The following is a 14,240-nucleotide window of genomic DNA, read 5'->3' as shown; positions in this document are numbered from 1 at the left end:
TTTTGGGCGCCATGATGTTTTTTGTGGGCCAACACAAGCCCCATATTTTCTAGCTAGCCCACATTATTTTGGCATTAATCATAGTAATAATATTTGTTTAAATATTTTAATTATTAAAATAAGTATAATTATTATTAAATTATTAAAATAATTATCATTGGTGTTTATCTTACAGATAATTTCCTTTTGATGTCTATTGCCCAATGTGCCCACATCAAGCCCACACTTTGCCCAATGTGTTCACAGTAAGCCCACAGCTAGCCCACGCTTTTCCCAATGTGCCCACAGTTAGCCCACACTTTGCCCACAACTAGCCCACACTTTGGGCTGTCCCACTGTGGGCCCGCCAGCGGCGTGAAATGCGGGGCACGTGTGGGCCCCACACTATGGGCCCCAATTTTTGCCCACACCCAGCCCACACTTTGGGCCCCATAATGTGGGGCCCACACGTGTCCCGCATTTCACGCCAGTATTGGAGCCCACAGGGGCAGCCCGATTTTTTGCCCACAGTTGCCCCACCCTGGGCCCAAAGGGACATGTTTGCTGGGATAATATACACAAAATAAAATAAATAAAACATAAAACTCGCATGCGTGAAAATTAATGTAACGCGCATGTCTAACTACTGTTAGAGAGAGACTTGATGTGTGTGTGTGTGTGTGCGGGTTACAAAAAAATATGTATCCAACCACATTTAAAAACTCTGTGGGTGGACATTCATCGTATTGCATTGGTTTTCATTTCTTTCATTGACTTTATTGTATATGAGAGGTTGTAGCGAGCTCACATTTTCTGCTACAATGAAGACTACGATATTGAATTAAATGGGAAAATATCAAGCATGCATTGGTACCACTCTAAACGTGCTAATATATAAGAAAGAGAACTAATTAAATGACCAAATATTAGTTTAACAAAAAAATCCTAGCTTGCACTTTCTGTCTGTCTTCCATCAGAGTGCAGTTTTTCCTTGCATTTCATATTTGTGTTTAGTATTGTGGAATTGGCAAAGACCTGGTGGTTGTTTGTGAAAGCTTTACAGACAAAATTAATAATTTTCATTATTTCACAGCCTTTTTATACAGAAAATATAAAAAAGTCCAGGGCTGTTTTTAGCCCCAGTCCATGCCATTTACACAATAACAAAACTACATAATATATTGTTTTAAGCATTAAAAAGTAATAAAGAAACTAAAACAGGACTTACGAAAAATAAATACACAAGAAAGTTTTATAATAATAATAAAAAAATTATAATAAACTTTATTTTATAGCACCTTAAAGGTTGTATATTAAAGGACTTCACAGAAACATATAAATAACGTATATTGTAAAAAAAAAAAAACATACATTAGAACACATTTCAGAACAAAAAAGCACTAAAAAAAGCAAAATCAAATATGCTAGCCTAAAAAAAATACGTTTATTGCTGTAACCTTAGTTTAAATATGGTATTTGTAGTAAACCATAGTACTAGCCACAACTTAACTATAGCCTCACCATGGTAACCACAGTTAAACCTCTTTGTAGTTAAACCACAAAAGACTAATCATGAATTAAAAGTGCCTTACAACAGTAACCATGGTTCAAGCATGATATTTGGGGTAAATACTACTAACTATATATTAACAGTTGTCTCAGTTACCATAGTTTAGCCAAAAATGCATTACTTTACAAAACAGTCAATAAGTGGGCAGAATTACATTTTATTATCTTGATGTTTGACAAAACTGGAACTGAAACCGATAAGAACCACCAAAACTGATAAGCAGAACTAGGATTAGTAAAACTTAAACAATACCAAAACCTAATGCTCATCTGAATTAAGTGTGTTTAATTGTATGTCTGATCTTATCCTCTTCTTCTCTTCATCTGTTCTGGATCTGATGTCATAAACCAGAAGAGCTACAGCAGCCACGCCCACCAGAGCAGAGACGACCAATCGGATCACAGCTTCAGTAAAACCACACGCACAGCCGTGGGATCCTAAGAGAGATAAGAGCAACAGTGAAACTAGACAGACCATGTTACCCTTTATCCACAAATGACGTCTAGGGGTCTAAAGTTTAATAGTGTTTGTGTACAATGTGTCTAAAATGTCTATTTTAAAATATGTCAGCACCACTAAAGGAATTACAAAAAAATTCTATTTAAAACAATACATGAATTCATCACCTGAACATGTCTGACAGAGATGAGTGACGTTGAGATGTTGAGTCTGATTACTGATGGTATTGTTCACCACACAACTGTAAGAATCATCCAGACACTTCAGATGAAGAGAGATGTTGTTGTTGAGATCAGACACACTGATGATGGACAATAAACTGTTTCCTTTATACCAGGACAGACTCACATCTCTCACATTCATCACTGAACACAATAATGAACAGTTTGATGATGATGATCTTTCTGATGGATTTTGTGAAGAAACTTTGCTGATGTCAGGGATGGGCAGACGAGCTGGAAAAAAATAAATCAATAAAATGTAAAAAACTTAAAGTAAATTACCTGATTGCCTTAACATTTTGAGTTAACTCAATTTAAAACAATAGTTGGTTACACTTTTTACACTACTTTTAGGGGAGGTCTACTTTTCACGTCTAAAGCGTCTCCATTTCGCGCTTGCCATATGCCTAAATTCAAAATAACGCTTTTGCGCGGACAAAAGATGCGAAATGTGAACCGCCCCTAAGGCCTTGTACACATACAAGCGACTCTGGCCCTTTCCTAAATGGCACACTCCGGACTTGAGGACCTCCTCAAAGTCCACACTTTGATGTCATCATGTAGTGCAGACCTTAGGGACCCTTGATGCGAGTCCAGGGGTGCGTTGCACTCCAGGTTTAGACACGCACTCGTGAACTTCCCTAAACACTTCCCTTTGAGGGAATCACTCCCTGTCACCATTTTGAAGTGCGTTCCACTTCGTCAAGTGGACGAGGGAAGTTTGTATGGACAGACCCTCGATTTTAACAGAGGGAGCGAATCTACTTCATATGTACACTTCATCCAGCTCCATATCCCACAATGCAACACGATTGTGACGTCACTTCAGCAACTCGCGCTTTGAACAGTTCAAATGATGGAGGGGGCGGTCTCCACTTTCCATGTGATTAACCTCTTATGGACTGGCTGAAATTCCACAAGGGGGCGTATTTGTTCCTCAGACTTTGCACAATAAACGTGACATCCGAATATATTCATTATAAATCGTGAATGAAAAGTGAGATTCGAACGAATGTCTATTTATATCATAATTCGGTCAGAAACATCAAGATTGTGAGATGAACAAATCGTTTTGGATTAAAAGGCTTGGATATTCCATTTCCTTGGACTTTTGGGGATTTATGAACAATTTGTTTTGGACAATTTCACCGAAGCGGATAAAGGGAAGATTTTGAAGGTAAGTGAATATCCTAAATCGGCGCCGCCCGGTTCAGGTAACTAACAACAAGATTACAGTTTTATGACTGCTATAAATCATATTATGCTTTGTGTGTGCGCTTAATGGAATCCCGAAAGTCTAAGCTTTTCAACGATGTGCCGCATGACCGTATATTTTGAAGATTTAATGCTTCAAAGTTACAATGACGTAATGCAGCCTCACGTGCAAGAGAGGGGGTGTACCGTGTACGGCACAGTGTTCCTTATCAGGTTAAGGGCTTAGGGCGATCCATTTGAACCCAAGCGTGCCGCACAAGCCCTGAAAAGCGAAGCCAAAACGTCTCGATTGCCCCCCAGTGACTGGTCCCAGTATAGGTCATAAACCCCGCCTCCCCGTGTTATGCAATGGGACTTGAGACCAACTAAAAAATTTAATTACACTTCAATTATCTTTTTTCCAAAGCTGGTTTCTGTCGTTTTTATTACACCGATGTACATTCAAGTATTTGTTTTTAAAATAAGTTTGTGTTTAGTTAGTTATTTAATGATATAAAAATGGTGGTGTTACGTCATGATTGACAGCTGTGATATCGTGTGATATGCGCATTCTGCGAGGGCGGAGTCTTGATTTTGCGGCTTCACCTCCTGCTCACTACTGCGCATGACTGGTCCCGAAATCGTTACTGCGCAGACTCAAGACCCAAGATGTAAGCGCCATATCTGGACACTGGCGGCTTCACTTTTCACCAATGGAAAAGAGCGAACTGGCATCGTCCATCTTTTTTTACAATCTATGTTTGAACCCACTTCAAGTGTTTCAGCAGTAGTGGGCACTCGTACAACGTAAGCAATGACGTACATCCGAGTGAACGAGACTGAGGGAAGTTAGCGAGGGAAGGTCATCAAAAACGAGGGTGTTAGGGATCGCCGGGGGAGGGTGCACCGAAGTCGTATTTTGGGACAGACTCGAGCGTCACGCCGGAAATAGGAAGAGAGTGTGGTCTTCCGTCGTCTGATTGCTGTTTCGCAAGGACTTCTGGGTTGGTAAAGTGCGCGAAGCCTGCCGCAGTGTGGGCTTCGCCGAAGGCCACATCAAGGGTTCAAAGTGGTGCTGATGAGCACACTTCGGAGTATAAAAATGAGAGATGGGATACCCTAAGGACTCGTAGACGAAGCGAGCATGCGCAATTTAAAGCAGTGAGACCGAAAGTCCACATGAAGTGCAGCACTAATAAAGCATCATTCTTACAGATCATTAACTAAAAAAAGGTGGTTTAGGGTTTAGTTACTCTTTAAGTTAAACTTTTTTTTACTTTGTCATGCATCAGGACATCTGGTCGACAATGTTCATTGTCGCCATAAGTAGCCAAGCATTTCTGTTAAAGGACAAGTTGGGTATTTTACACTTAAAGCCCTGTTTTCAGATTGTTTATGGTGAAATAGAACGGTTTTGACTGAAATTTCGACATATGCGGCTGCCCCGAGAATTTTCGCGTGTTTGTTGTTTCACCTCCCACCTTTACAATGGGTTTATAGGTGCACTGGAACAATCCCTTCCAAAATGCACCAAACTTCCGTCCACAAAGACGCGAAACCCACAGAGTGGTCAGGGGCGTTCACTGATATGCTCACACAAAAATGTAAAAAGATGCTTTCCAACAGCTGTTTTAGCATTCGTTGTTAACTTGTGGAGCTATTTTTCCAAACGCCTCACACCCGTACATTCTTCTGACGAGAGCTTGAATAATAGACACTCCAGCACAGGTGGTGGTGCTAATCCAATTGCAAGAATAGAAACAAAGTTCCCGGCGTGGAGTAATACCGTACCTCACAGCACATCTAATACAAGTCAATGGAGTTGGCAAAAACTACGATAAAACCTGTTAGAATGCGTATTTTGCAGCGATTTTTGTGTGAGCATATCAGTGAACACCCCTGACCACTCGGTGAGTTTCACGTCTTTTTAAACGAAAGTTTAATGCATTTTAGGAAGGATTGTTCCAGTGCACCATTAAACCCATTGTAAAGGTGGGAGGTGAAACAACAAACACGCGAAAATTCTCGGGGCAGCCGCATATGTCGAAATTTCAGTCAAAACCGTTCTACTTCATCATAAACAATCTGAAAACAGGGCTTTAAGTGTAAAATACCCAACTTGTCCTTTAAGAGATCCTTCTTAAAGATACACATTATACCTCTAGTGCCTCTAGTGGTTTAGTTCATTCACACATTATAAGTTGATCCCTCACTGACACCTGTATTAAGATATTCACCACTTCTTCTTTACTCACCATAAACAGTAATTTTGAATACATTGAGTTGGTTGTCTGTGCTGGTTTGGGACACTTTATAAAGTCCAGAGTCTGTGGTTCTGATGTTTGTGATGGTGAGAGATCCACTGTGATCCAGCTTCAGTCTGCCTTTAAATCTCCCATCAACTCTCTCTTCATATAAACGGATGTTATTGTCACCAACCTCAATTTCAGCTATGGTGATTTCATGAGGTCCAAACTTCCAGGAGATTCCCTCTTTTCTTTGTGTTTCAGTGAGACTGACAGATAAAGTGACAGATTCTCCCTCCATCACTGACCTAGACTCATTACCAAACACACCTGAAACATAAACATCAAGTATTACAAACATTCCTGTAGCCATCTGCATTCATTTAAATGAATAATTTACTATAGCTATATACAGGGGCGTCAGTTTGTGTTGAAAAGTGGTGGGGACAAAAGATCAGATGAAAACATTACAGCAGGATGGGAAAAATATTGAATAATGGCACATCAAAAATGGCACACCATAAGCACACAATGCAACATATGTGAACCTGGACCACAAAAGCAGTCACTGCAAAAAAAGTGATTTTCAAGAAAAAATGTTCTTAGTATTTTTGTCTTGTTTTCAGTAAAAATATCTAAAAATTCTTAAAAGATGCTTTTTATTTATGAGCAAAATGACCTAAGAAAAAAAGTCTAGTTTTAAGACCAAAAATAGCAAATTTAAGTGATTTTGTGCATAAAACAAGCAAAAATCTGCCAATGGGGTAATTTTCCTAAACACTAAATTCAAGAAAAATTCAAGAAAAAATTGCTTACCCTATTGGCAGATTTCTTTGCTTGTTTTATGCACAAAATCACTTAAATTTGCCTATTTTTGGTCTAAAAACTATATTTTTGCTCATCAAGAAAAAGCATCTTAATTTAAGAATTTTTGGATATTTTTACTGAAAACAAGACAAAAATACTGAGAATTTTTTTTCTTGAAAATCTGACTTTCTTACTTAGTATTTTTGTCTTTTTTCAGTAGAAATATCTAAAAATTCTTAAACCAAGATGTATTTTCTTGATGAGCAAAATTACGTAAGAAAATAAGTCTAGTTTTTAGACAAAAACGATACAATTTAAGTGAATTTGTGCTTAAAACAAGCAAAAATATCTTGCAATGGGGTGAGAAATTTTTGCTTAAATTAAGTGTTTAGGAAAAAATAAATCTTATTTTTAGATTTTTTTCACACCCCATTGGCAAATGTTTTTGCTTGTTTTAATTACAAATTCACGTAAATTGTATATTGTCTAAAACTAGACTTATTTTCTCAGGTCATTTTGCTCATCAAGAAGAAGCATCTTGATTTAAGAATTTTTTGATATTTCTACTGAAAACAAGACAAAAATACTAAGTAAGAAAGTCATTTTTGAAGTGTAAGTCGCACAGGTATTATTATTTGATTTTTCAGAACATTTTAAACAAATGCTTTCAAAAAGTGGTGGGGACAAAATTAGCCATTTCAAAAAGTGGTGGGGACATGTCCCCAGCGTCCCCAGTGTAAATGACACCTATGGCTATATATTTGCATGCATTTGTAAACACTGTATAAACAGTATATAAAAAAGCATGTATTGTTTGAACCTGAAAATGAATAAAAAACAAACTGATCTGTAATTCAGTTTGTAATATTCATACTTCAAGTGTAAAGATTTTATTGGAGAAGATCAGATCATTGATTTGTGATCAATGATCATCATCAGCTATTAAAGTATAAAGACAAAAACATAACATCGTAAAACACAACGCTAAAAAATTTTTTTTATTATATTTGTAGTAAACCATATTTCATTTTCAAAAAGGTTGTGACATCATTTATAGTAAAGCATATCAACATAATTTACAGTAAACCAAAAAGTACTAAAGAAATAAAGTGCATTGTAGCCTACACGTAAAACTTACCAAACAGGCACAAACAGAACAAAATAACATGAAACATTTTCTTCAGCAGTTTTCAGAACAGATCCAAATATTAACTGCAGAGAAATTTGATCCTGAGAGTCTGATGCGCCTTTTCTTCTTCTTTGACGAGTAAATATAATGTGATGTGAATCGGATCAACACTCAAGTTCGTTTAATCACTCACATTACAGTGACAGTTTGTCAGTATATTTCTACATGTGTGTGTCAGTAGACGAGGTGAAGTTTCGCATTCCCTCCAGCAGGCGGTGGAAGTGCTGCTTTACCAAATATTTAAAGGAGATGGCTGAATCCCAAACCGCCTACTTCCATACTATATAGTATGTAAAAAGCGCTACTTTGCGTACTATATAGTATGGAAGTAGGCGGTTTGGGATTCAGCCGATGAGTAACATAGGACCTTCTGACCAATACTCCTAATCAGCAGGTGGCGGTAATGCGCCTTAAAGTTTTCCAACCGCCATTAAACACGCATAGAAGAAGAAGGCCGTTTGAAGGCTGCAGCCTCCAGAGGTCGCATATGCAGGGTGCACACGTCATCCAGCCTGGTTTATTTAAGTGCCTTGAGCATTATATTATTATATAGTCATAAGCATATAACCACAATTTACGATTAACTATACGAGTTGTTAACATTCTGAATTAAGATAGTCTTGATGACGTATGCAGCCTACAAATGCGACCTCCGGAGGCTGCATCCTTCGAAAGGAAAACGGACACAGTCACGTGTAACGGTTTCGAGCTGCTATTTTCGGAATGTATGAAAACCTGAAGTGATTCCTTTTCTTTGAAGTTGGTGTTCCCCTTTTTTCTAGTTCTTGCTTTATATCAAGTGATATATGTTAGTAGGAACGTTAGTAGTAGTGTTAAAATTTGTGTTTAAAGACGCTGTCGGTCAGTGTGGGTGCGGCTCACCAACAAACCCACCAGATTAGTTAGATTTATAGACAGTTTTTACTGAAATCAACAGCAGTATGAAGAACACTTTCGTATTCATTGTTTTATCACTCGTGTACGGTAAGTGTTTGATTTTAAACTTTACATATTTGGGACATTAAACCATGACGTACAATAAACACATTTCTTCAGGATTGCAGTATGTGTACAGTTACAATGGTTTCTTTGTAGACCGAAGTGATGGATTGTAGGCTTTTCCATCATCAATACAGACTGAATTTTAATATTTAGGTAAAATATAAAGCGATTATATTTAGCTATATTTAGTGTTTTATACTTAACATTATGTTTGATCTGACATATATTTTGTTGTGAGGTCAGTGGAAAAGTTCACACAATATTCGGACAAGCAGAAATAATCTTTATTGTTTTGTATGTAATACATGAGAGTGTAAACCTTTATTGGCAGATCAGAAACGCAATACATCTTTGTGATTTATATGTTACTGTATCATTATAATGGATCTCTTATCATGTTTTTATGTTTGACATAAATAAGATTTATGGTTGCTCATTATAACTAAACAAATATATAGCACATCCTTCAATTGCATAATCTGACAGAAAGATTTTGTTATTTTCTCACATTATAACAGGTCAGATCATGTTTATTAGACAAGACTCAATATTCTCAGTTAGATCTGTTTACTAACATTACCAGCAGTCTGATAGATATAATCTCTAAATTGATGTCTCTGTTTGTGTCTGCAGGTGTGATTGGTGCTGAGAAAAAGAACGTGACATCAGTGTCAGTGTCAGTGTATGAGGGTGAATCTGTTACTCTACACACTGATATTACTGAAATACAGAGAGATGACAAGATACTGTGGAGATTTAGAGACAAAGACAAAACTATTCTTCTAGTTCAGATGATTGACTATAAGATCATATATGTAGGTTTTACTGATGTGAGATTTAAAGACAGACTGCAGATATCAGACATTCAGACTGGAGATCTCACCATCAAGAACATGAGAATCAAACACACTGGACCCTATGACGCAGAGATCAACACTGGCACTAGGACAACATACAAGAGATTTAATGTTACTGTCAAAGGTATGAGAAGCATTTCTGGAATAATTAAGATTTTGTGAAGTTTGCTTATATAAGTGAATTCAGGAAATATTAGATATGTGTTATGAAACAAACACCTTGCTAATCATCAATGCTGTCTGTTCTCTTTAAAGATCTCCTCTTTAAATGTTCCAGATTGTCTTCGGTGTGTTAGTTGTCTTTACATTACAGAAAGTACAGGTTAACCCTTTGGTCACATCTGCTGTCCTGTGTTCACAAACATGAGCAGGAACCCTAGACATCATGTTTTTACAGTCAGTATAGAGATTCCTGTCATCCAGTAGCAGTTTTAATATAAAGTGGTATGGCATCTTACACACAGAAGCCATTGGTACTTGCCACTATGTGGTACTATAGTGGTACTTCCAGTTTCCAGTGGCTCATGCCACTCCGTTTAGTAGCTTGTCCACTGAAACAGGTCAGTAAAACTTGGGTTTGTTGGACTGGAAACCAGAATTACCACTAAACATAGTCGTGCCAATGAATTGTGTGCATAAGATACCATACCACTTTATGTTAAAACCCTTCTCCTGTAATGTCTGAAGTTATAATCTCAGTTGCCCAGTGTCTGTAAATTTTTCCCGGACGGGGTTTGGAATAATCCAGGACTAGGCCTTTGTTGTTTTGGGACATTTAAGTCGTTTTTGTGAACATACCTTATAGGGAGCAGTGCTGTTGTGCATATTGAGACAAAACGACATCACTGACATTTGTGAAGATATGTCAATAAAAGATGTTTTTAAATGAAGGCGGATCAAACATACATTTTAGTCTGGGACTAGTGAAACCTCCCATTAGGGTCAGTTTCCCGGACAGGGATTAGACTAGTCCTAGACTAAAATGGATGTTTGAGCTACTTTAATTTAAAAACACCTGGCATTCAGATACCTTAACTTAAATCAGTGTCATTTTTTGTCTCAAGATTTACACCAGTATTGTTTTTTGTAAGGTTTGTTTGTAAAAACTTAAGGGTCCTAATATAAATAAGGCCTTGTCCTGAATTAATCTTAACCCCGTCTGGGAACTGACCCCATAGAGTCGGATTCCTGTACAGGGATTAGACTATTCCTAGACTAAAATAAATGCATGATCTGTCCAAATTGAAAGCAACTTGCACTGAAAATCTTCAAAAACATGAGTGCTCTTTGTTTTGCCTCAAAATGCAAGCCAGTAATGTTTTTAGTAAGGCATGTTTGTTAAAACTACTAGTTATGTTTCCTAAGGCCTAGTCCTGGCTTAAACTAATCCCTGTCTGCGAAACCACCCCATAGTGTCTTAAAAACTATTCAACAGGTGAATATACAGTAATTGTTAATGTTTTATTATTCAAACATTTTATCAACAAAGATCTTTATTTGCATCAATATTTCAATATATAAAGATCAGTATTTGCATTTCACATATATATTATTAACATGCAGTGTGCTAAAAACATTTCTTCTGAATTTAGTTATAACTGGTGACACTGATTCAGATGAAAGTGGCCTATTTGCCCCCCAATGCAGTAGATATATTTTATATTTTGTAATGCTGATAAAAAACAAGAAATGTTGGCACCCCACAGTTTCAAAAATATATATTTTGACTTTGTTCTCGCAATCTTATGTTTAAGTGTTTTTATATGGCACTAAAATGCTATCATGTAACTTAGCAGTCATTATTGTATATATTAAATGTCTTTTTGTGTCTCTTGAAGAATCTGCTCCTGAACTTACTACAGGTGAAGTGAAGTCATTGTCAGTGATGGAGGGAGAATCTGTTACTCTATACACTCATATTACTGACACACAGAGAGATGCGTTCATACTGTGGAGGTTTGGAGATAAAAGTGTTTTAATAGCTAAATGTGATAAGGAGAACAATGAGATCTCATGTAGTAATGATGAGAGATTCAGAGACAGACTGAAGCTGAATGATCAAACTGGAGATCTCACCATCACAAACTTTATAAACTCAAACGCTGGAGTTTATAAACTGAAGATCAGCAGCAACAAACAGACCATAGACAAGACGTTCATTGTTTCTGTTAGCGGTGAGTATCTCAAATTTCACAGAATTACACTTATTAATATCAGCAGTGTGTAAATTATATAGATCATATTACAAAAATCATATGAGGAGTTCAGATGCTTCTTGTAGTTGAGCATTTTTTATCAGACTCTTATGTGAAGGTTCGATAATTTTACTTGCAATGAAAAGGTAATTTAAATACTTTGTATTATGTTACTTTAGTCATTTCATTATTATTTAACATCAAAACCCTTGACCATTGAGGTAATTTTAGAAAAAAAGAAACATTGCTCACTGACACTAGCAGACAAAAATAAACGTAAATATGCGCTTTGGCGGAAATGCGTAGATGGATGTTACAGCAAGGAATGATGAGTGTTAAAATAAAGGTACCCTTATATCGATATTTTATGTGTGGTCTCGATGCATCGTTAGAAATGTATTCGATGTATCGATCCATCTCAATGTATTTTACACCCCTACACATTTGAGGGCGCTGTGATCCATGTGGCTGATACATTCGTGTTATATTCAGGTCTTAAGTACTCACAGGGGACATAAGTTTGAATGTGATTAAACAATGTACCAAAATATTATGGTTTTGCTTGTTATTAGAAATAAACTACTTAAAAAGGACTCTGATGATATTTAGTTTTTGCAGAACTTTAGTTTGTTCCACGAAAGTCATTTGTTTATGTTGTTACTGCTGAAACCGTCTATAATATGTGCAGAGAGTATTCGTTAGATGTAAAAGTTTAAGTGTGAATACACTATGATATAACAGGAATGTGTGTGAATTTAATATGATCTTAAGCATCTCTCTTTATCATTTCAGGGAATACTTCAGGTGTTATAGCAGGATTATGTGTTTTCTTCCTTCTGGTTATTGCTGCTGTTATTGCTGCCAGTATGATTTTATATCGCCACAAGATCTCCAAACTAAAAAAACAAATAGGTGAGTCAAGTAGTTTACAAATGTATGTTTGTAAGAACTGTTTGTTTCTTTTAAAAACTTGCTGACTTGAAAAACTTGAAAGAACTGAGCAGATAAAATCAGACACTATTAGATGTTGATATCAATCTGAACAAAACAAACTTGCACCGCAACACTCATGACAGATGAAACAAACACGGATAAAGAGAAGATGAGTATATACTTTGTGTTAAGTGTCAAGGAAAAAAATATTCAAGTGCATTTGAATGCGATCTTGGGTAGGTATTGAAGTGGGGAGGGTTAATCCTATTTCATGTACCAAACTGACACAGACTTTTGGCATGTCTGGTCAACTTGTGCATACCACAAATTATATTAGAATATATGTAAAACAAAATATTTTATAACCAACAGGGTTTGCAAAATTTTTAAATCTCATTCGGGCAGGTACTCTTCAATTTTTGGTAGCCTGAAATTAATATAAGTAGCCAGAATAAAAAATACATTATTTTTCATGTAGAATATTGATAAATTCATGCAAGCAAATCATTAATAATTAATAGTGGTTCACTGGATCACAAGACTCACATTTTAGATCATATAATGTTTTATTATAATAATTTTTTAATCAGAAAAATAGAAGCTCCTGTCGCTTTAAGGGCACGTTCTGCACTGAGCCCCAAATCTGATTTCTTTCTCAGTTGATTATGTTCAATTCAAGACATTTATGATTATTTTTAACAAAAATACATGCAGAGATTGCTTTGTGCATGTATGTGTCCGTTAAAGAAACAAGAGAACTAATTTTTGTATGCGTTTTGTTACTCTCTGTGTGCGAGCTTCAGAACATACTGTAACGTTAGCTTACCAGTACAAAAAAATACTTTTTTAAATAATAAATACATTTAAATAAAATTAAAATTTTAAATAAAATGTATTTAATTTTATTTAAAATTAAATTTAAAAAAAAATTTGTGCAACAGCTCCAGAGCATCAATCAGTACTGCGGCACTGTGTAGGCTACAGTTTGAGTGATCACAAATGGAAAGTGAAAGTAAACGTGAGCACACATTTAACCGCAATTTCAATACGCGATGCCTGAAATACATTCAAATATAATTACCTAACCAAAACTGAGAGAATCCAAAAACTAGAGATCGACCGATATATCTGTTTTCCGATATTTTCCCCGATATTTGAGCATTTTCCGATGATCGGATATCGGGTTTGTGATATCGGATTGACCGATAACCGAGAGAATTGAGCGCTGGACGCATCTGAGGAGAGGAGCTCACAGCAGCAGCAGCGTGCACAGCAAATATGACGGCGGAGTGACGCGACTTCATTAAAAGGACCTTTGAGTATACTTACTTTGCATCTGAGGCATTTATAGCACATCTTATTTGTGCATTAATGTATGTTATGTTAAATAAGTTGATATATTAAAAGCAATGTATGCAGTTTGTCCAAGAATAGAGACGAACTCACGAAATCACGTGCTGTTCACTTACCGGGGTTGAAGGCTGAAGCTTTTAACAAGATTTACCCTAAGTTATATTAAAATTTACCAGATAAACATTATTTTGCTAAAATATCTATATAAATGTCTGTGGATATGAATTAATTATTT

The 14,240-nt window shown here is 36.4% G+C and overlaps 1 protein-coding gene across 2 annotated transcripts in view; it reads left to right on the top strand.

Annotated features, from left to right (window-relative positions):
- Window positions 1-14,240, top strand: part of LOC141359320 (uncharacterized) — a 256,996-nt gene that overhangs the window by 232,559 nt on the left and 10,197 nt on the right. For both annotated transcript variants that reach the window (XM_073861589.1, XM_073861588.1), the window contains exon 4: window positions 12,512-12,631. In XM_073861589.1, the coding sequence (XP_073717690.1) occupies window positions 12,512-12,631 (120 nt within the window). The remainder of the gene's footprint in view (window positions 1-12,511; window positions 12,632-14,240) is intronic.

This window comes from Misgurnus anguillicaudatus, chromosome 23 (genome assembly GCF_027580225.2).
Source record: "Misgurnus anguillicaudatus chromosome 23, ASM2758022v2, whole genome shotgun sequence".
Classification (NCBI taxonomy): domain Eukaryota; kingdom Metazoa; phylum Chordata; class Actinopteri; order Cypriniformes; family Cobitidae; genus Misgurnus; species Misgurnus anguillicaudatus.
This window is presented reverse-complemented; position numbering and strand designations above follow the sequence as displayed.